Source organism: Odontesthes bonariensis, chromosome 16, assembly GCF_027942865.1.
Source record: "Odontesthes bonariensis isolate fOdoBon6 chromosome 16, fOdoBon6.hap1, whole genome shotgun sequence".
Classification (NCBI taxonomy): Eukaryota; Metazoa; Chordata; class Actinopteri; order Atheriniformes; family Atherinopsidae; genus Odontesthes; species Odontesthes bonariensis.
In genome coordinates, this window is record NC_134521.1 from 30,418,115 (window position 1) to 30,440,568 (window position 22,454).

Consider the following 22,454-nt stretch of genomic DNA (forward strand, 5'->3'; position numbering starts at 1 on the left):
GGAAGAATCCCATTCAAGATCAGCAACAGTCCATCCATACATCCATACATCCATTATCTGCCGCTTGTCCGGGGATCGGGTCGCGGGGGCAGCAGCCTGAGCAGAGAAACCCAGACGAGCTGTCCCCGGCCACTTCCTCCAGCAACAGTATTATAGCATATTATCTTGAGTTCTCTCTTCAGAAAATCTCTGATTATAGTATCTTACGTGGGCAGTCTACACTTGTGAATCAGATGACCTAACTGCACTGACTAAATAACACAACGGCAGCATTCGCCACGATGGTTAGTTAGTGGGTGTGTACAGGTGGGCATTTTAACGACAGTGTAGAATTTCAGTTTGACCAATAGAGATCGCTATACTGCCGCTAAACTACCTTGTATCCCTTTAAAGAGCAGCCCGCAGGGCAAGGGCAGCCTTATGGAACATTTAGTGGAGGCCTGCAGGCGTGATAGGAACTGCATACACTTCTGTAGATTTCAATTGAAACCACAGTTCATACTGTGGCTGTGTGGGACAGGACCTGTCACTCAACAGCAGCTCGTGCCAAATAAAATCTGTAGAAAAGCTAGTGTTCCCAGCAGGTTTAAGCGTGTTGATGTTAGAAGAACACTCAGTCAGTGGGTCTACATGGTGAGATTAATTCAATTATAGCTATAGTTAGGTTATGCTCCTTATTTGAGCAAGGGTAATTATCCTTGAATATATGGCGGTGAATGAATCGAATCATTGGGACAAAGCATGTCATACTCCGATACGATAGGTGGCGCTGTACCCATTTCAACTATTGCTAATAGAGGCACTTCCGGTTGACCTCTTCACCACCAACAACAAAAACAACAATCTCAGGCATTCAAGAAAATGGCGAACTAAGAGCAAGATGAAGCTACTTCCCTCTACATTTCGTTTGTGATGAGCTGCTTATTGCACAAACGCAATGCACAACGGCACATTCTCCATCGCGTTGTTTGTTTCTTTCCGACGGCGCCGACAACAGTAATATCGTCTCTTCCGACTTCCGGTTCACGACCCCGGGAAAAAATCTCGAGCATGCCGCCGAACGCAAAGTCTAATTCACCACGTGCTTCACCGTCTACATGCAGGTTTAATTTGACTTTCAACCGAGTTATCTCGGGGTTTTAATCTGATCCGATCCAATTTCTTGTCCGATTAAGGTGTCTACATGAACTTAATAACTCTTAATAAGTCTTATTGTAATTTAGCCAATAATCCGATCCTTTCAGTGCCATGTAACCCCACTGACTGTTTTACATATAACTCTGATCTGAACCACAATTTCAATCAGTAGAAATCATTTCAAATTTGTGAATGTACATGTGAGTTTGTATTAAAATAATTTTGGTTCATTTACTCAGATGAAGCAAAGTAGTGTCCTAATTGAAGTCATAAAATAAGACAGGCCACTGAGTGTCTGGATGCTCATAGTGGAGTTGACTCCACTGGTGAATATTGGATAGGGGAAGGAATGCACAAGACTGGTGACAGGCAGAATTGGAGAAACAGCATTGCACGTAAAAGAACAAGCACCAAATCTTATTTGCGTGCAGAAAGCGGGCACGGAGATCATTGGACCACAGCTTTATGACAAAACTGAGAATGGGTGGGTTTGACAGGGAGGGAAAATGGAAGTGACGGCAAAGTGCAACTGCAGCAGCTCATACACCCAGAGATGAAGGCAGGCATTAGGGAACGGATCTTTCTTATTGGACTTCTGCAAAAGCTTAATTCGACATGAATTCTGATGAAAATCAGTATCATTTCAGTTTGTAGCCGTTTGAAAATCAGCTGAGCTAAAACTAAATTACTGATCAAAATCATAAACGATTAGTCAAGTACTGAGTCAAGACAACCCATTTATTTAGCATCACATCAGAATATATATATATATATATATATATATATATATATATATATTTTTTTTAATTAACCTTTATTTATGCAGGTAATCTCATGAGAGACCTGTTTCAAACATATGTTATTCAGACTGACGGCTGTTATTTTAAACATCTATACATCCCACTCCTTCAATAATGAAGCAAGTCAAAAAGGCTTCTAAACATGCTCCGCCATATGGAGTTACTTATGTATCTTATATAAATGCATTCAACTTCTCTAACGAAACAATTATCTGCCACAAAATATTTACTTTGTGAAAAGAATGAAGATTAAAAATCGAAACTTCCACCATACAGCGTTAATGAAAGGTATGTTAAATGTCATAATGATGAGCCAAAATCTAAACCAATCAGCTCTTGGATTTGGTACGACCCAGATGTTTTCCTTCTGTAGTTGGTCGTGAAAAGCTGTGATGTCATATGTCAGATTATTGTTGATTATTGGAAAAACAAAACTGAATCGAGTCGGACCGAAACGGAACCGGCAGGTATTGCGCTGCAGTCGTCAGTGAAACAGACACAGGTCTGACACCTCGATTTCATACGTGTGAGTGTTCATATATGAGTTAACTGAACATCCTGTCATTTCTGTGGGAGTCCCTGCGGATGTGCAAAACTCTGCTATCCGTGTTTTTTTTCTTCCTTAGAATTAGCCTCAAATATGTTAGAAAATAAAAAAAAATTCTAACCTTTGCTGTGGATTTCAGAAAGAACGTGGACCGTGTGCCAGGAAGTCGGATAGAAGACATCGCAAACGTAGCAATACACAACTAGCTTTAAAATGATCATTAAGTTTTAAACATATTCAAGTGAAAACTTCACAGCCGACCATGTTTAAATGCGAAGTTGTGTAACTTACAGAGAGCGTGAATAATTGTTCATTAGTCATTTACAACTTCTTAGCACTTTGAGATTTTCTTTTAAATGAAAAGTGCATTATAAATAAAATGTATTATTATTAGTATTAGTATTTTTTTTAAACTGAAAACACACAGGCTTGTGTTTTCTCTTGTATTATATATTCATTGCATTCTGTTGTGGTTCTCCATCAACAAATTTCATAAAACTGGACTAAGAAACCTGGTAAAATTTTCACCCAGCAAAATCTGTTTAGCAGAAGTAATTATTGACTGATCACAGGATTGTTTAAATTAGCAGTAACTCATCTCTTTTCTCCTCCATTAATAACCCGTCTGTGGATAGCAGTTGAGAGAAAATATGTCAGTGTTTGAAGTCACTACTAATTAAAAAAATTTCAGAAAACACATCCCTGGCATTTTGTTTTTGGCCCCTTCGAACTGAAAATGTGTCATTCAGTGAGCTGTTGAGATTTGCAGGGGATTCATGCTTCACTAATCACAGTTATCCAGCTTCCTCCAACGCCTACCTTCAACTTCAGATGATGCTGCAGTCGTTGTTCTTAGGAAGTGGGGAGTTTAAACTCTATTGCTCTTGCCTTTTGCTTTACTTTATCATCAAATCTCATCATTAGTTATATAGTTTACTAAACATGAAGAGAAAACTGAGCATCAGTACAGCACCCATAAATGTTGATACTAGAACAAAGTTTATGGAGCCGTTATGTGACAGAAGGATCGTGTCATTTATTTATTTTTTTATCAGTTTGGTGAATGGTCTGAGTTCCCAGGCTGTTTACCGTGTGCTCTCTCATACCTTAATAACGTGCTCCAAGGGTTATTGAGTTACTACAGATCTCAAACCCTGAGGAAGAAAGGAGCAGTGTAGGGTCCGGTGGGTCAACCAATGCCCCAAAATGTTCCGCTTGAATACAGCTGAAAATAACTGAATGAAGAAGAAGCTGCTGTGCTGTCTCTCTGTGTTATTGTCACCAAAGCATGTCATTTCATTAAGACCTCAATTTTGCCAGCTTGTCAAAAAGCAGCATTGTATGTCTACTTTAACGAGTCTAACAAATCCCACAAGTTCATAGGTGAAGAGGGTAAACGTAAGGTTGAACAGTTTGACTAAAACAGGCAGCTGTTCAACAGGCAGTTGTAAAGCTGTAACAAAAGCAAGCTATGCAGTTAGACACTCAGTGGCAAATAGTTTGTGGAGGATTTTTGTTCCATTAAATGTCACTTAAATTTGACTTAGTGTGTCTGGATACATTTGAACAAGTCCCTGCATTAAAGATTATAAAAATGTGATGGGGTTTCTGTTTTTTTGTTGTTGATATGGACCTTTTTCTCTGAAATAATAATAATAATAATAATGATAAATCATAATAATACGAAACCAACTTTGCCCTAGGTCTCAGCTATCTTGTGATTGACAAATGGCTATCATAGTGGCACAGAAATGCCAAGCTGAAGGCTTTAAGGTGAAAAATCATTTGATTATCATCCTGGTGACCCCTTCAGTCTTGTTGTCTGTTACTATTTATTTTGAACATATCAGTATGAACATGTTATTCCTTGGTCCAGACCACATGGCTTGATGTGCATGTGGTAAAGCACACTTACACTTTGTAAAGTGAGTTTTATTTTAAGAAATGTATTCATTAGAAATGTAATATGTGTTCATCACCATTGCAAAGAAAACCATATGTGTTGGAAGTTTCATGAAGCTACCTGCCGTACATATACTGTACAATATATACAGCTGATGAAAATATAAAAATGAATGGAATTTAATGAATATTAATATTTTGTTATTTCTTTCGCTTAGTTTTTTTATTAATATTATTACAAGCCACTGTTTCAGCACAAGTTTTTAAACTTTACAGTGGAGTATAATATCCTCCCTGCCTGACAGCAAAAACAAATGCAGTCAGAGCCAGCATCTCCACTAATGCATCTGATTGCAGACTATTGTGACCCTAAGTGATGGAGAGCACCATAAGACTGTTTGACACTAACAATGTTAACAGTGAGGAGAGTTCAGCCTGTACCGCTCCAACTCTCAGTGCCTCTCTTACTTTACAGGGTAAGAAAACACAACCATCAGGGTTTTCCTTTCACAGTCTAGTGGAACCCACGCCGAGGGGTTTTAAGTTGTTTACAGGCTGCAGCTTACCCAATAACTGAGTTCTTCTCCTCCCTGCTCCTTTACCAGCATTGGATTTTATTGCACACCAGCAGAATGTTTAGTGGCCCTTTTGCTCTCAGTCATCTTCCCACTTACTGAGCACTTCTTCGCCATTAAAGTGAATGGCAGTTGCTCCGCAAATCGCCGGTGTCTCGTTAGGTTGCATCCAACACGACAACAAGAGTATCCGCGAACATCCTTTTCATTCTGCAGGCACTCAGTCTGCTTGAATTACGCTTGAGTGGAAATGACATTGATTGTCTGAAGATTAAAAGTGAATAATGAAAAAACTTTCAGAAAAAAATCTTCATGGACTTTAAAAAGACAGCAGAGGATTATTTAGACGTCACTTTTCCATCTACCAAACTGAAGCATTGCGTCATAATGACTGACCTTGAATTTTAAAGTTTTATTGCAAGTACACACAGAATGAAACCCCATTTATGTTCAAATATGAAAATATGTTTAATTAGTTTGTCGACGTATACAAGCAGATGTACAATCATCTGCAATTCCTCATAAACCCCCATGTTAAAAGGCCATAATTTACATTAAAAAAAATAATTCTACAAATTGGTCTCTAAAGCTTATTTCCTCATCTAAGACTTTGTATAGGGGGTCAGTTTTTATATATGCCAGCTCACCCATTTAAAGTGTATTAATGTTTAAATTGATAACTTCAACTGCCAGTAAGTAAGGGCATGCAAAGTTTAGTTCAGTTCTATTCAATTCAGTCATATTTATATTGTGCCAAATCACAACAAAGACACTTGAAAGATATATATATACAGTATATTCTGGTTTACACAGAGAACAAGTACAACCTCTACTCTACAGAGGGAAACTGAAATGCTTTTAAAAAGGAAAGGCACTACAGTAAATGGATTATGAGACAAAACAGCAAATCAGTTACAGTTATGCTGTGTATCAGGTCGGAAAACAGAAGCAGCAAAGCATAAAAGCAAAATGGAGAAAACAACTTCCTCGAGATAGGAGGCAGAAATTCAGCGCCTGCATTAGAAAGAGTCGAGCTCACATCCATCACCAGGAAGAACGGTGATGACACTTCAGTAGCACCATCCAAAATGGGTTTACCAATGCCATACTACCAGCATGAGTGAATTCAGTTAATGTGAGGATGGATGTGGTAAATATGTTCTTTAATCTAAGTATCGAGATAAATCTAAGTTATGTTAGTAAATGGGATAAACTTCAAATAATGTTAGTAGCTTGTGCAGTGAGCTGATCAGAATAGGATCATATGTTCTTTGGTTTGGGTGATAAGTGGTATATATACATATATATTTTGGTGTGATTACAGACACTGTGCATATGTATCGTGTCTCTACCATCTAATGCTCACATGAAATTCTCAAACTCTCCAGCTTTCACAGGAACGATTCCTCTCAGCTTGAGTCTGGGAGCTTCCTGCACCTGCTCTGTTCGTTTAGAGCAGAAAACACTGATTCATAAGCCTCATCAGTAAACAAGGCCCAATGATTCAGCAGGAGGAAAAACACATTCTGCTTGTCACATTTGAAAGTCAAAGAGCTCCGGTATTCTTTGATACATTGCACCAGCTTGCCACAGATTAGAGGAAGCGTTGTGTACATTCAGGCAAGCTCACCTGCCTTTCTTTGAATTATTTTTGGAGTGCTAAGTTTTTAATGAGTTGTTGACACTGATGATCCCAAACATCTGCTGGACCCTCACAGTTCATGATGGGATAAAACCAATTAGGCTGCACCGCCCCCGTGCTGGAGTTTGTTGGCTCCAAAGCATGTGTGAAACTCATCAGTTTTAGCTCCGTCTGCCAGTTGACTTCCCAACGGAACGTTTCTGCCCGCCTTGGTCCTCACATTGGTCTCTACAGCCTTTTGTATTTTCAAGGTTGTCTTTAAAGACCTGCGTTGTTGATGGATTGAAAACATGTCATTCTTTCGTATAATTTGAATTCTGATCCACAATCACCTGAAGGTGTTTTTGCAATTTTGAATTAGCTCCAGGCACAGCTCTAAGGAGCAACATGGTCCTTTCAGTCTTGGATTTAAATGACTTAATTTACTTTTCTTAAAGTGCAGAGAATAGATTATTTTCAGTGAATTTTGCAGTTACTCTGTACAACTCCTGCCCTCAGGGAAGGCTACTTTTATATCAAAGTATACAAAAAACCTCAGTACCCTCAGGGAATACATTAACAACAGCAGGATAACTTTTATTATCTTCGTAAAGGAGAAGTTTGTTTTTTTAAACCTGGACCTTATTTCTGGCATAAAATACGTTCATCTACTCACCGATAACAGTTTGGTGAAAGTCGGCGTCCTTCGTAAGATATTTTGATTACTCGAGATCTGCGTATATCCATATAACGGGAGAAAACAGGGCAGAGACAATACAGCCTCTAAATAAGACATTATCTGTCTTTATTTCACCAATACGTGTTGTTCTCCTTTAATAAGACTTTTGGAAGTGCTTAGTTTGAGTTTGTGTTGACTTCATAGTCAATACAAAAGGTTTTTAAACAGTATGGATTGCAAATGAAAATGAAAATGGCCGCTAGTACAGATTTTTCATCTGGTAAATGGTCAATGTAAACAAGTTTCAGCTTTCAGAGCTTTCATTGAGCTTAAGCTGTGCACATGGTGGTGCTTGTTCAGTAACCATTAATCACACAATCCAAGCTATTCTGGAACAATACTCATGTAAAATCTATCAAACATCATTCATGAATCTGTGTTTGAGTACTTTCCAACTTCTCTGTCATGTGTTGTACACAGCCCCAGGCTTCCTTGTTCCAACCTAAATTGCCAACTTTAAACATTTAATACTTAATAATTACTTTTAGTACTAATAGTAACTACTTGTTGTAACTGCTTGTTGTATCTTCATGAAGATGGAAATCATTGGCCATGCTTTTATTTCAGAAAGTCTCTTTTCACTTGGCTGAGCAGTGCATCGCCTGCCTGTGGTCCAGAATACAGTTGCCAGGCTGCTGACAAAGATGTCTCATGCAACACCCGTCTTGATTTCTTTAGACTGACACTGGCATCAGGTTCAGAATCCAGGTTAAAATCCTTGTTGTTGCTTTTATAGCCTTGTATGTGAAAGCTTTACAGCAACCCACATCAGTAGTAAAAGTCCGAAGTCATCTGATCAGGGGTAGTTGGTTGTTCCTTGATCTCAGCTTCGATCCAAAGGAATATGTACTTTTGATGTTGCTGTTCCTAAACTTTGGAACTCTCTCCCATCAGATATATGAGCTGTGAACACTGGGGACATCTTTAAAAAGCAGCTCAAACCCATTTCTTTCAACTGGCTTTTATTTAAGTTTGTGGGCTTCTATTGTTTTTCTTCCTCTGTGTTCTTTAGCTTCAACATATAAAGGGTTTTTCCCAAGTGTGACAAAGCATCTGGAGATTCTTGCCTACTGTGGTTTGGTCAGTTGCTACACACTCATTTAAGTTTAGTACCTGTAACTTGGCGGTTTCTTTATAAAAAATTCAAGAGCTCCTGTTTTCAAGCACATGCTCAATTTGTGATTTAATCTTAGAAATACTTACAGTGTAGCGTTTTGTACATCATCTGTATCCTGAAGAAGGTGAATTGTTGTGTTATAAAACCAAGAACAAAAAGCTTGAATTTGAAGAAGGTGCTGTATTATTTTTGTCATTTCACCCTAAAAGCAGATCTAGTTAAGGATGGCAAATGTTGATATGGTAATGTGCACCTTCAGGAGGCAAAGAACATCATATAACTTGTGTCACCTACAGTAAAGAGCCTGTTTTCTAGTTACCATAGCCTTTAGTGAAAAACTTTCACACACATTGCAATACACAGGATTGAGTGTTAGTACAATTTAAACCGATAAATGGTATGGAAATACCCCTTTGCATTTGTTTTTGATATTCTTGCTGTAGATTAATTTTCAAACCCCAGAGGCTGTACAGCCTCTACAGCTGCTAAAACCAACAGTTTTTCCATCTCATTGACTTTCCTCTCCTCCTGTCTCAGTCCATTCACATTTCCTCTCCTCACCTTCCTATAACACCTTATTTCATTAAAATGAAGACAAGCTTTCCTCTTCATCAACAGCCACAAATTACTTATTTTTTCCCCACCTAACAGCCCCTACAGGTTTTTCAGTCCATTCCCAGACAATCAGAGCAGCATGGGAGGTCTCTAACCAAGCAGCGCCGCCAGCAGCTTCATATGAAGGCAGCCCGACCGCTTCCATGAGGAAAAATGTCACTTTGATACCTCCCACTGGTCACTGCCAGGGTGGGGAGTCTAACCTAGCTAATGAAGTAAAGAAAAAAAAGGGGAAATGGTCTCTGGTCAAAATATGTATGCTCAACTACCCTGCTTCTTATTGCTACTCATTTCCTTTTAAGTGTGTGTGTTTATTACTCCCCTCATTTATATTTTGTGCAGTGTTATTTAGTGTGTTGTTATGCTTTAACTCGTCGATCAAATTTTTATTTTTTTTTTTTGGTACTCGTCTCCCAGGAAACATTGAGAACACAGACACATTAGTTTGTGAGGATAGTTAACTGCATAATGACATCATACATATAGTGCAACAGCAGAACTTGTAACTCATTAGACATTTTACCTCCTCTAACAACCGACCTTGTCATTACTTTGTTGCGTGGTGTAATGCCACTTAGTTGACATGAAAGAGAAAATCTCAGAGATCTTTGATTATCTCAAAGGATGTGTAGCCGCATTGCAGCTGTCCATGAACAGTATTTAACGCAATTCCATCCGGCTAATTTATCATAAAGTCTACAGCAGCCCTTAGCCCACACAATCCTTGTGACACACAAACACACATCAGCCCATGATATAGTAGCAACACAGTGATTTTATCTCCGTGGATTTTTGCTCATTTGTTTTCCCCCCTTTGTGTTTGACATGTATTTGTCCTCTCATCCAGATGCCCCCACCACCACCCCTATACCCACCACAGCCATCATCACTACCACCACCATCACCACCATCACCTCCTACCGTGAAGCCATTCAAGGTATAGTATCACCTTCACACAACCTATTTATCCCCTTTATTTTATATGTGTGTGTGTCACTAGACTGTGTCCCTTCATATATTTTCATCCTCAATTCATACTGGCAGCCATATTTGCATGCACCTTTTTTTTTTAACTCATGTCTAAAGGTTACTTAGTTTCTGTCATTGAGCAAATTTTGAAAGCCATCATTTAACTGGCAGGAATGCAGAGGACTCAGGAAAGGTGTGGAAAAAAGTGTAAGTTGTGTTTAGATTATTACGCCACAGATACTGATACCAAGGTCAAAAATGAGTTTTCCTGCTTTTGAATAGTGGTATTTTGCAAATCGTACACTTGTCCATGTCCAAGTTAAAACATATCTAACGATGGTTATTTTGTAACTTTTAAGATTTGTTTAACCGTTGTTATGCAGATGTGCGACCGTTGCTCAGGTAATGAAAGTGGTTGTCCAGCAATCAGAACTGGTTTGCCTCCTGGCTTTCTCAATTTCCACTTCTCTACTTCTGCTAAATTAATAAAAGTAAATATAAGATAAGCAGAACAATCTTGGACCTATGCTGCAGACACTGGAGGTCGGTGCATTCTAACATAATTCCAGATATATTAATAATAGTGTTGTAAATATTCACCAATACAAAGTGTAACCTGATTCTACAGTTGAACTGGTGGACTAAAGTTTTACTGTGTATCTTGCACTTTGTCCACATGAGATTTTCACATCAACACAAGAGAAAAACATGAGTGCCTCTGCAACATTACTTCTGAGGCTACCTTTACACGGAAACGATCTGAAACCAAAACGCAAAAGTGGCGTTTCGTTTTCACTTTCAAATCTGCATTTAGACAAGCTTTTTTGGGTGAAAATCTGCGTGCATACGGAAATGCAAAAGTGTGTGACGTTTCATATTTATCGATGCAGTAAACACGCCAGATGGCTAGGTGGCAACACTACCAAGACCAAGTCTTTCTACTTCTCTTCTACCTGTTCACTCCAAGCGCGCGAAGTAGGCCTACAGTACTCTTGAACGTCAATTACCACGCCTAAGGTGAGTTGAAAGTCCGCAGGGACGGACATGTTGATAGCCTACTGATGTGTTTACCACGGTTTCCTGGCGCTTTATTATACTTGTCACGTCATTTCTATGTGACGAGAAACGCAGTTTTGCATTTTCATCCTTTACACGGTGGCGCGACAGTGGAGCGTTTTCAAGAATTCCACTCTGGAGGGCGGTTTCACTTTTTTGCGTTTTCATGCCCCCAAAACGTGGTTACCATCTAAACGATATAGTGCATCCGCAAAAAGGTTTTACGTTTTTAACCCGTTTTCGTTTTCATGTAAAGTGCCCCTGAGATCTAGTAGAGTACATGCCCACCACTGTTACCTGCAAGGTAAAAGCAAATAAAACGTGCAGATCTACACACTGGGGGAATCTGCAAATAACTTTATTTAACAAAATCTGACCTTTCCGGTCAGATTTTGAATTTTAAAAGACCTTCAAAAGTCTGATCACAATGTGGGTTCGGTTGTCCACCAATTTGCTGATGTCCTGTAGAAAGTCCATATTTTTTTTAAAAAGATGTGAAACACTTCTTTTCAACATAACAATGGTAAGGTTAGCTCTCTGTGGCATGAACATGGTCCATCATGATTCATATGCACAAATGAAATGTGCAAAAACTCTAAAGAATATCGGTTATCATGGAAACATGAAAGATAAAAATAGGCTTTGCTGGAAATTAGACATCATCTATCACAGTCGTGAATTATGAGTAATTACAGCGCTCAGAGGCACAGAGTGATGTGTGCCCCCACATGTTTTTTTTTCTTCATAAATGTGCATGCAAGCATGTGGGTGAGCCTGGAAGCTGGAATTTAGAAGACAAATACTTAGCTGAGGTTTATGTCATGTTGCACACCCAGTCAGAGCACCCAGGTGGTTTTCACTGGTTTGTTCCCAATAAAATCTTTTAAGAGTTGAGTTTCAAAAGAAGACCACAAACATGTTGCAAAACTCTGTTTTTTTTTTCTTCTTCTAACAGCACTTGTTTACGATGAAAATAACACATCGTTAACTGAAATTGCTACAAATGCGGCAAGTGATTAAACATACAGCAGATATTGGATTCTCCATATTAACTTGTGTGAGTTTGACACTAGTTCAATAGCATATATTCACTATAGACACCAGAACTGCCTTTCATGTTTATTACATCTATCATTCATAAAGTCAATAATGGAACATGCTTTATGTGGGATTTGGAAAACAGGGAGCACTGAAGGTGAACAATAAATGAACACGAGCGCTAGAAAATTGGGCCCTTTTGAATCAGGCAAATTTTTATCTCGCTATTTCAGCAACAGAACTCTGGGCTATTGTCAGTAGAAATCTCCAAAGGGTGCAGATAGAAAACATCACCTTATGCATCGACTCAGAAATCAGCCTGAGCTTCAAATGCAATCAAAGCCTCTCTGACAGACCGCTCAATTGGAACAAATCTCACAAGGCTGGCAGAAATCACAGGCATTGTGCTTGATTATGCCATCTGATTGGATTAAAGAGAATACCTATCTATTCGGGCTGATTGATAGCTCCTTTGCCTCAGATCAAGGAGTGTGGAGTCTGCACTGGCCTATTCCGACTAAAGCTATCTCGAATGAATTCACACGGAGATCTCTGCTGATTTGCAGAATGATCACATTTGCTTTATTTGTTCTTGCTGAGAATAATATACTCGTCTTATGTGTAAATAATGATAGATATACTCTCTGAGGATCATTTACACAAAATGGGTTAGTTAAAATGAGGTCATTTAACATTTAAAGATATCAAACTTGATTTCATAAGCAATAAAATGCATCTTTTTTTAGTTGAACTCACTCATGGATTTTTCTGCTACATCTTTTGTAGTGGTAGCAGAGAGGAAATACTTTAGAAATAGATTCCATGTTTTCATCTGTCAGTTAATACAAAGTGCAGTATTAAGACAAAAACTAATCATTTTTGTGTGACCGCTACCCCTCTTGGGTACACTTGTTCACTGTTTCTCAAGATACTCGGCAGGTGAGTTGTTCCAAGCATGCTGAAGATAGTAAATTGATATCGTCTCAGTGTTTCTTGTATCCTCATCTAATTCCAATCTGACTTTATGATGCTGAGTTCAGGACTCTGTAGGGGTCTTACCATCTGTTGCAGGACTTTCAAGGACAGTGTACACATAATGTCGCCTTGTTGTTTTAATGGCTTAAGATAGTTTGTTTTTGGGGGACATTGCCAAACTGCAAATGGAATGTTGAGGCTGATCTCTGATAATATGGGATAATTAGAATCTAAAACTGAAGTGCATAAAACATTTGCAGGATGCTGTATCTGAAATTGTCCTTCTAGTCTTAGTCAGGTGATATAATAATTGAGTAAGTGACTTGGAGAAGAACAGAAACCAAGCAGAGCCTTATAACCATGAGAAAAAAACTTTTTTGTTCTCTCCTCCCTCTCTGCTGTGCTTCAGCTCTCCCTCCAAAGCTGCTTCCTGTAGAGTAGCCTTGTAAGCATGACAACTGTAGAAGTGGCAATAATTGATAGCAGTTAGGCCAAGTCCAGTGTAAAAAAGTATTTTTCAAAAAGTTCTTCCCCCTATGTTCGAAAAAAGGAAAGAATTGCACCACTTACAAAAAATGTACAAGTATCACACACTTATGTTGTCGATCATTTGCCTTGACAAACCAAGAGCCTTTACCGTGTTATTGCCCCAGCTAAATAAATAATGTGTATGCAGCTCTTCTGAGAACACTGACAAGTGATGTCTCTACAGCTGTTTTCCTCTCAAAGTACAAACAAAACAGCTCATTCAAAGGATGAGCAATTATTGCCTCTCTTATATGAACCAGCAACTCTGTCATTCTCAAAGTTGTCACACCAGCTAAAGATCCGATTGCATCTCATTCAAAACCAACAAGGTGGATGGCTGGTTATGTGTTGAATTATAACCTCCACAGTGCATCTTACATCACCATGTCCAGAGGAACCTGCAGATATGACAAAACATCAATTCCAACTAAATCTTATCTCTGTTCAAGTTACCATTTGTGGCCATGGTGGCTGCTTTTCAGCCGAAGTTTCATTGTCCCCGTCTAAGTTTTTTGACATATACAGAAAATAATTCACTTCCATCAGTCATTTCTTGGCATTTGTCAGTTTCTGATTTTTCAAAATGCTTCATCAGCTATGGAAACAAAGTAATTCCCAAAACACAGTTATTATTTTACTGTTGTGTGTTTAAAAGGAACATTTTTTAAATCTGTAAGATAATAACATTGTACTGCAGTGTTTTTTAAAAAATATCCAGGGGGATAAGAAACATGTAGGGTCTGTGTTTTTCTGTACAACTAGTGACTATTTCACCGTACACATGCAGTTGCTTTCAGTTTTAATTGCAAATAGTTTAAAAATCTTCCCAATAAATGTGTAGTCGAGTGAAAAAGAAAGTGCACACTCTTTCAGTTTTAAAGTTATACATACATATATCATACACATATATATATACATAACAACGTATCTTGTTCCTCACCAGGTCTTAACATAAGGAAAATAGAACTTAAGATGAACATCAACACATGACAGTGTGTCATCATGTTTTACATAAACCATGCCCAAAGACTGTGAAAGATTGAGCCCACCCACTCATTCAAGACCTTGTAGAAGCCCTTAGCAGCAATAACTCAAAGCAATCACTTTCTGTATGACATTATCAGGCTGTCACATTGTTGTGGAGGAAATTTGACCCACTCTTCTTCACAATGATGTTTCAGTTCATTTACATTTTCAAAGCTCTCTGGTGCCACCACAGCATTTCAATTTCCTGTTGCATGACCCAGATTCAGCCAAGCTTTATCTATCAGACAGATGGCCTCACATCTGACTCTAGAATACTTTGGTATACAGAGGAGTTCATGGTGGACTCAATGACTGCAAGGTGTCCAGGTCCTGTGGCTGCAGAACAAGCCCAAATCTTCAGCCCTCCACCACCGTGCTTGACAGTTGGTAAGAGGTGTTTGTGCTGATATGCTGTGTTTGGATTTCTCCAACCGTGCTGCTGTGCATTATGACCAAACATCTCCCCTTTGGTCACATCTGTCCAAAGAACATTGGGCCTCATGCAAGAACATTTTCGGATTTTTATTCTAAAATTCACTTTTTTCGTAAGATGGTCTCGTACGAACACGCCACGTCAGATTCAACAAACGCTCTTAACTTCGGAAAAAGTGTGTTAACGACCTACGTAAGTGATGAATGCCACCCGGGCGTATTTAAGTGCACGTGCACGAGGATAGTAAATTTGCATACTCCACACCCAAAATAATACCATTCTGCTTTCAGAGATCCAAAAAGGAAATTCTGTCATTTTTAGCAGTGTCAGCACTGGAATTACGGGACCTGCTAAAGCGAAGAAATGGGAAGCAATTAATGTTGTGATGTTATATCCTCATTCCTAAGTCACTTTGGTTAAAAGCGTCTGCTAAATTCATAAGCATAAACACTAGTATGCTCCACAACGGCAAGGACCCTTGGATGCATACATGTGTGCAGTCTATTGCTCCAATTATGTTTGGCAGTCCAGCCATGGCATGAAAGTCCCTCTTATTTTGTACTTGTTCGACAGCGATGTATGGGAATTTGATGTACCATGGCTGATAAACTGATGAGAGCTTTGATGACCAAGGGGAGCTTAGGACTCACAGAAGACTGCGACACACCTGATCTGTGTCCAATCTCGCTCTGAAGGTTTCCGTGGCCAAAAATCCAAGGGTGGTGAGGACCTGGACGTGTGGTGGAATTGGGTTTGATCGGCATGTTTCTTGGCAGTATAGTCCTTGGCAAAATAAATCACGATGTCAGCCATTTGTGTGTCTCTGCAAGGACATCTACACGGTTTCGGAACACACGCTCTCTTCCAAGAGTCTGATGCACTAAGCCAGTGGTTCCCAAACTTTTTTGGCCTGAGTACCCCCTGAGCCTTCTTGTCACACCACGAGTACCCCCTCACACATACAACGCGTGCGATGATTTTCCAAAAGTAGAGCAACACAGTGGTTATTACATGAAAATCATTTTATTTAATATCCTTAACTTGACCATAAAATTATCAGGCTTTCTCTCTCTTTTTTTTTAAACTCAGTTGAATTCAACATAAGAATAAAAAACATTTTCTTGAAATGTAAATAATTAACCAAAATAGCATAAATACTAAATCAAAATAATCTTCCTTTGTTTTCTAACTTAAACAAGTAACATTTCTCTCTTTTTAAGAATACATTAACAGGCCTAACTCATGTAACATTCATCACAAAACTGGAGTCTACTTCATAAACAGTCCTCCATAAAAGTGTGACGCCTTAATAAATTAAAAAAAAAAAAAAAACTCCCCGTGCGCCGCGTACCCCCTGCAGTACCTCCGCGTACCACTAGGGGTACGCGTACCACAGTTTGGGAACCACTGCGCTAAGCCATCCAAAACTAGCAATTCAGCAATTCCCATTGACCTTGTTATATACAGAGTCAAATTAACCTTCAATTAATAATAAGTCCAATGATTTAAGTCCAACAGAATGATGTTAGCATAATTATGGGGTATAATGTATATATTTATTTTTGATATCTTCAAACTAAATAAATATACAATCCATTAGTCAAGCAAGATAACAGCGGACTATTTTACGAAACTCCTATGACAGGTCTGGATCACTCATAAATTCTGTTCGTACCTGAAAGAAAACTTGAAATACGAAAAAATTGGTGAATGCGCAAATTTTCTTAAATCACTCGTACACACGACTTAAGAACAAATCTTTGTACGAATGGTTGTTGCATGAGGCCCATTGTTCCAGAAGTCTTGTGGTTTGTTCAGATGTAACTTTACAAACCTGAGATGTGCTACCATGTTCTTTTTAGAGAGAAGAGACTTTCTTCTGCAACCCTTCCAAACGAGCCATACTTGTTCAGTCTTTTTCTAATTGTACTGTCATGAACTTTAACATTTAACATGCTAACTGAGGCCTGTAGTCTGAGATGTAGATCTTGGGGTTTTGACCTTGGGGTAAACTTGCTGGGAAGTTCACTCCTACGAAGATTGACAGTGGTCTTAAATGTTGTCCACTTATGAATAATATTTTTCTCTGTAGAATGATTGACTCCAAATAGTTTGGAAATGGTCTTACAACCCTTCCCAGATTGATAGGCAGCAACATTTGCCTATCCAAGATCGTTGCTGATGTCTTTCCTCCTTGGCATTGTGTTAACACACATCTGAATGCTCCAGAGCAGCATACTGACAAAACTTTTGTTTTTATGGAGGTTCTCACACTTGCTAACGATCAATTAATAATGCTTATTTGATTAGCAGCACCTGGCTGCTACTTACCCTCTTAATTCCTATGGCTTTAAGGGGGTCATCCTTCACACACTGCTTCTGCATTTTGCCTTGGTTTTTGTGAATTAGATGATGACACAGTGTAATATGCCATGTGTTGTTGCTCATCTCAGGCTGGATTTACCTAATTTTTTGACTCAGTGAGGACAAAATGTATTTTTATTATGCACATAACCTTGGAATTGAAAGACTATATACTTTCTTTCTCACATCACTGTGTACAGCCTATTTTTATTGCATGGAATCTCTTGTTTCTTGTCTTCTTGGGCAATAAATTAGTCATGTAACTAGCAAAAAGACGAACTACCTAAATATGATGCTACTTATAACACATTAGCATTGGTCATCAACTGTTTTTGATGTTGTAAATGATTAAATGCATAAAATTCATTCATTAATTTTCAGCTTCAGTATTTCCAGGTCATGGTATGAACTTAGTGGAGCTTTCAAGGCATCACTTGACTAACTTCAGAAGTACAATCACAGTCCTAAAAGACTTTTACTGGAAAGAAGAGCCCAGTTATTTCAGCTCCCTGTGAAACTGGACTCATATTGAGATGCATGGCCTCCACTTGATAAAGTCAGCCTCACGGCTGCGGTGCCAATATTTTCAGGTTGAAACAATCCACTTATAGTTTCTGCCAGATGTTGTCTCTTTGCTTTCAACTATCAGGGGCATTCCATTATTACTGTGTATATAGATTGAAGGCAGCAGACTCATATGACCATAATACGTTCTGCCAGTTGATTTCATTTACCCACAGTTTACTGCACACATCAGAGACATTCCGCCAATTGAATCTTTTACAGTGGGATTGGGTTTTTTTTCCATTAGAGGGACCAGAAAAAAAAGGATGTTTGTGTCCAACACATAGCTCTTAAGTTCTTCACAGGTTTAAAAAGGGACATGAAAAAAATTATATTTCACTGTTTTCTCCACTAAATAAATGTTGTCTCCTGCAACTAGGATTTATTTCCCTAACACTCTTGTCATCCCAAGAGGAGCAGTTTTGTATAGTTATTTTCTAGTATCATATACAGTATCTCTTCTTGTATGAGCTGGACTGTCTATATTCTTGTTTCTATCATTTCTGTGTCAGTGTAGGAAGACGATTTTTTTACCTGAAAAGCTGCATTTTGTGCTTCATACTCTCAGGGACAGCAGTCCTATTATGTTAGCAGTATTCAGGGCCAAGGCAAGCACAAACGGACCCCAAACATCGAAATGTACTGCTGCCTGTGCCTGGACTCACCCTCCCACTTATTCAGTACGTTTCCCATCAATACAATAGGACAAATCCCACGCTGATTCAGCACAGCACTGAGTGAGCTATTGTACCTAATCCCTGAATAGAAAATGAATGTGTACATGGTGAAAAGAAAACAATCAGGCGGAGGGCTAGCTTTACTTTTAATTGATGAAAAACCATAAATGGTGCTGACAACCAATTAATTTAACCCACAATTTAAACAGGACAACAACACAGCTGAGGGATGGGAATAGAAACAAATATGCATTATGTTTGTTTGCAGATTACACAAACACCATCTGGTGAAGCGGTTTCAGAATTTTATAAATTTAGATGTTGCCTCCACCTCACTTTGCCCTGTCCTTAAGGTGGGATATTTCTTGCACTTTTCTCATTTCTAATCCTGTATTTCAAAATTGGATTCAGCCAGCTATAATTTTATTAAGGTCAATAGAAACACAATAACTGCTGTCATGTGACTTACAGCCCTTAGAGAGCCTCAGTGAAATTATAGTGTGCAGCATCATGGAAGCCACCAGTCTGGAGCCCAACATATCTTCTTAATGTGAAGGTAAATTGTGTTCTGGGGGTAGAACTGCCCTCCACTGTGACCAAAACAAGATGAACTCGTAAAGCAGGAGCAGGAGGTAATCAGCTTGTTACAATACATGATGTTGGAAAAAGGCCACAAAAATTCAATACATGTAATTTTTCAACTATTACAGCATCTGGACTCCATATCAACATGCATTCAGAGTCCTGAATTATGTGTATAAATCATGGTTATTGCACTTTGCAGACATGGGTGCACATATATTCGGTGAAAATTCTTATGATACAGCCCTAAAATAATGGGGTTGGCTTCTTCATTATGTCATTCTCCCTTTCCACTTTCCTTCTGCTCCTCCTCCCCCCTGTCTTTTGCCTTGTAAAAAATCTTTACTGCCACTATTACTAAGTGAACAAATAACAATATAATAAAAAAATATATAAATGCATATAATAACTATCTACATGAATGAAAACCAGTGACTTGTCTAAGCAGCAGTAAATAGTAACACAAAAATAAATGAAAATAAACAACTTAATAAAAGTTTTTAAATTGCATATAGCAGCAGGAGAATTCAAAACATTTTTTCCTTCTTCCTCATTTTTTCTTGTTACTCCTCAGAGCGAGTTGCACTTAGAGACTCTTACGCCAGCATGCTAGCATTAACAATGCTAATGTCTTCATGTTTGGCAGTATAAATGTTTACGATGAAGATGAAAGCAGTAAAGTACAGCTGATGTTTTTATCTTTGTTTGAGAGAAATTAGATTTATATCGATGGTGTTAAATGAACGTGCAACCCTTCGAGGCGTAGCTAATTAGCAGTCCCGTTGCCTGCTTAGGCTTTTAAGACAAGCATAAAGACTAGCAATAAAAGAAAAACAAACACTAGATGATAGAATGCACAATTGTAAGACAAGCAGAGAAAAAAAATAAAACCCCCATTGAAACTACAAGACTCACATGAAATAATAGAATAAAGGAAACAACCCACATTTACATGGAATAAACCCTATAATGAAGCCAAATGTTGAAACAAAGACCAACAGCCTCTACAAACAGTAACTGAAATTAGCAATGACTACAGTAAAGAAAAAAACACAAACAGAAGTTAAAGGATACTGTGAATAGTATTTAATTTAGTTTAGCGAATGTCCACAAAACATCATTAGGATCATCGCTTCAGTCCCAACCAGCTGATCTAAACTGCCATATATATATATATATATCAACCTTTGATTGGTTGACAAGCTACTCAAACACCTGAGCCATTGTCAACCAATCAAAGGGTGGGTAGTTTGACCTCCTGCACTGTCCTGACCCTGAACCTGAGCTAACTCAGATGACAGCCCACGGCCTGTTTGCATCTTCAGAGTGCTACGTAATGCATTTCTACCAGTATAATTATGAGTGACGTGCAGTTATCGCTGCATGTTGAGCTGGCTTTCCTAACACAGTAAGTCACCAAAGGCCTGGTGGGAAGCACAGCGGCTACAAGTACTGGAATCATGGAGCTGTGTACTCATCACGCCTGCAAGTGTCAGCAAGGACACTGCGGGTGCCTCAGCTAAACTGAAGATAGAGGCTGAGGATGAAGAGGATGAGGAGGAGGCAGTTCAGGAATGACCAGGCAATCACTCAGCAGCCGACACGTTAATTGGGCCCACATGGCCTCCACCCACAGAAGGCTGACATGCTGTGCTGCCCTACTGTCCACTCACACTTGCTGGGAAAGGGGCCTTATTTGGACTACATTAAATACTGGTAACATAAATATATTTTTCCTAACGACCCTGAGAGCATAGGTATATTTGCTGAACTGTTCTGCTGAAGAAAATTAAACCAGTCACTCTTGTCCCCCTTTCTCAGTCATATAGACAAAAAAGTCTGTAGCTCTTCTGCAAATGAGAAATATCATAATTTGCTTATTATAGAATTTTTTTCAAACGTGTTATAATTTCTACTATGTTCTATAATTTCATTTTTAAAAAAGGTGTCTCGGTCAAAAGCTAGCATTTGCTGCTGGCAGAGTGCTTTGGCAGATGACACTGGACATAGGTACTGCCTCTGTGTACTTGTGGATGCTTGTCTAAATACAGAGTGGCCGCGGGTCCTTAAAAAGTCTTAAAAAGTCGTAAATCAATTTTCCTGAAAATAGGACCTTAAAAAGTATTAAATTGTCTTAAATTCAGATTGCATGGGTCTTAAATATTTGTGTATTTTTCTTTTTGCTCTAAAGGAACAGTATTTTTAAAAATATATATATTTACTTGATTTTATAAGCATTTGTTCATGGGACTTAAATGTTCTGAAAATATTGTAATAAATTTAATTTAGGACAGTGATGACACTTTTGTGATCTTTTCACATGACACACATTTAGCCGATGTTCTTAAACTCAATTGTCATTTTACCATACTGTCAGTGTGTTTACTTGGAAATACTTGGTATTTCCATACGTTTGGTCTTAAATTAAATTTAGAAGTGGTGTTAAAAGGTCTTAAAAAGTCTTAAATTTAACTTGTTTTTACCTGTATACACCCTGAAATAGATCCTACAAAAAACTCGTAAACATGTATTAGCTATAGCAAATAGATGCAATGTAGGGTGACATTTATCATAAATACACATTACAGTGAGGACAGCAAGAGTTCAGTCTTTGTTCATCTGTACTCTGCAACACAACTAAAGAATCTTTATATCCAAAAACGCCACTTTCTCTTCAGGCTGCAACTAACAAGCAGACAAAAAGCTGCTCCTGTCAAGGATGCTCTTGCCTCTCATAGAATGTCAACATAATTAATGTCAAAGTGTAAATACCACACAGCTAGTTATCAGCTATGATTACAGGCAAACCTGCTTCCTGTTTGTTATATTAGATCCAGGGTGGATACACTGGTATACTGCAGATATTTCTTATATCAACTAATTACTTGAGAGAGCAGAGGCATTGTACTGTTCTATAAATCCATCAGTGTGTGACTTGAATGCTAATACAGTTTCCTTGTCAATGATGGGATTTTGTTATCACGATTTAGTAAAATGATGATTTTATGCTCAAACTAAACCAGAGCAAAATATTCTGATACCAAAAGTTTAACTGTCTTATCTCATTGTGTGTTGACAGAATTTGTTTGAAAAAAGCAGCAAACAACATTAAGTACACGCCATGAACTCACCATCTCAGATTGTCATGATCCTGCTGAGCCACTCAGGGCTTTACTTTAAAGGGATAGT

At 38.5% G+C, this 22,454-nt stretch overlaps 1 protein-coding gene across 7 annotated transcripts in view; it reads left to right on the forward strand.

The window, feature by feature from the left end:
* The window catches only part of cadm1a (cell adhesion molecule 1a), a 433,220-nt gene that overhangs the window by 369,550 nt on the left and 41,216 nt on the right, over positions 1-22,454 (forward strand). For 5 of the 7 annotated variants that reach the window (XM_075486889.1, XM_075486892.1, XM_075486890.1 and 2 more), the window contains one exon: positions 9,901-9,990. The exons of the other annotated variants lie outside the window; for them this stretch is intronic. In XM_075486889.1, the coding sequence (XP_075343004.1) occupies positions 9,901-9,990 (90 nt within the window). The remainder of the gene's footprint in view (positions 1-9,900; positions 9,991-22,454) is intronic. 7 annotated transcript variants of the gene reach the window in all.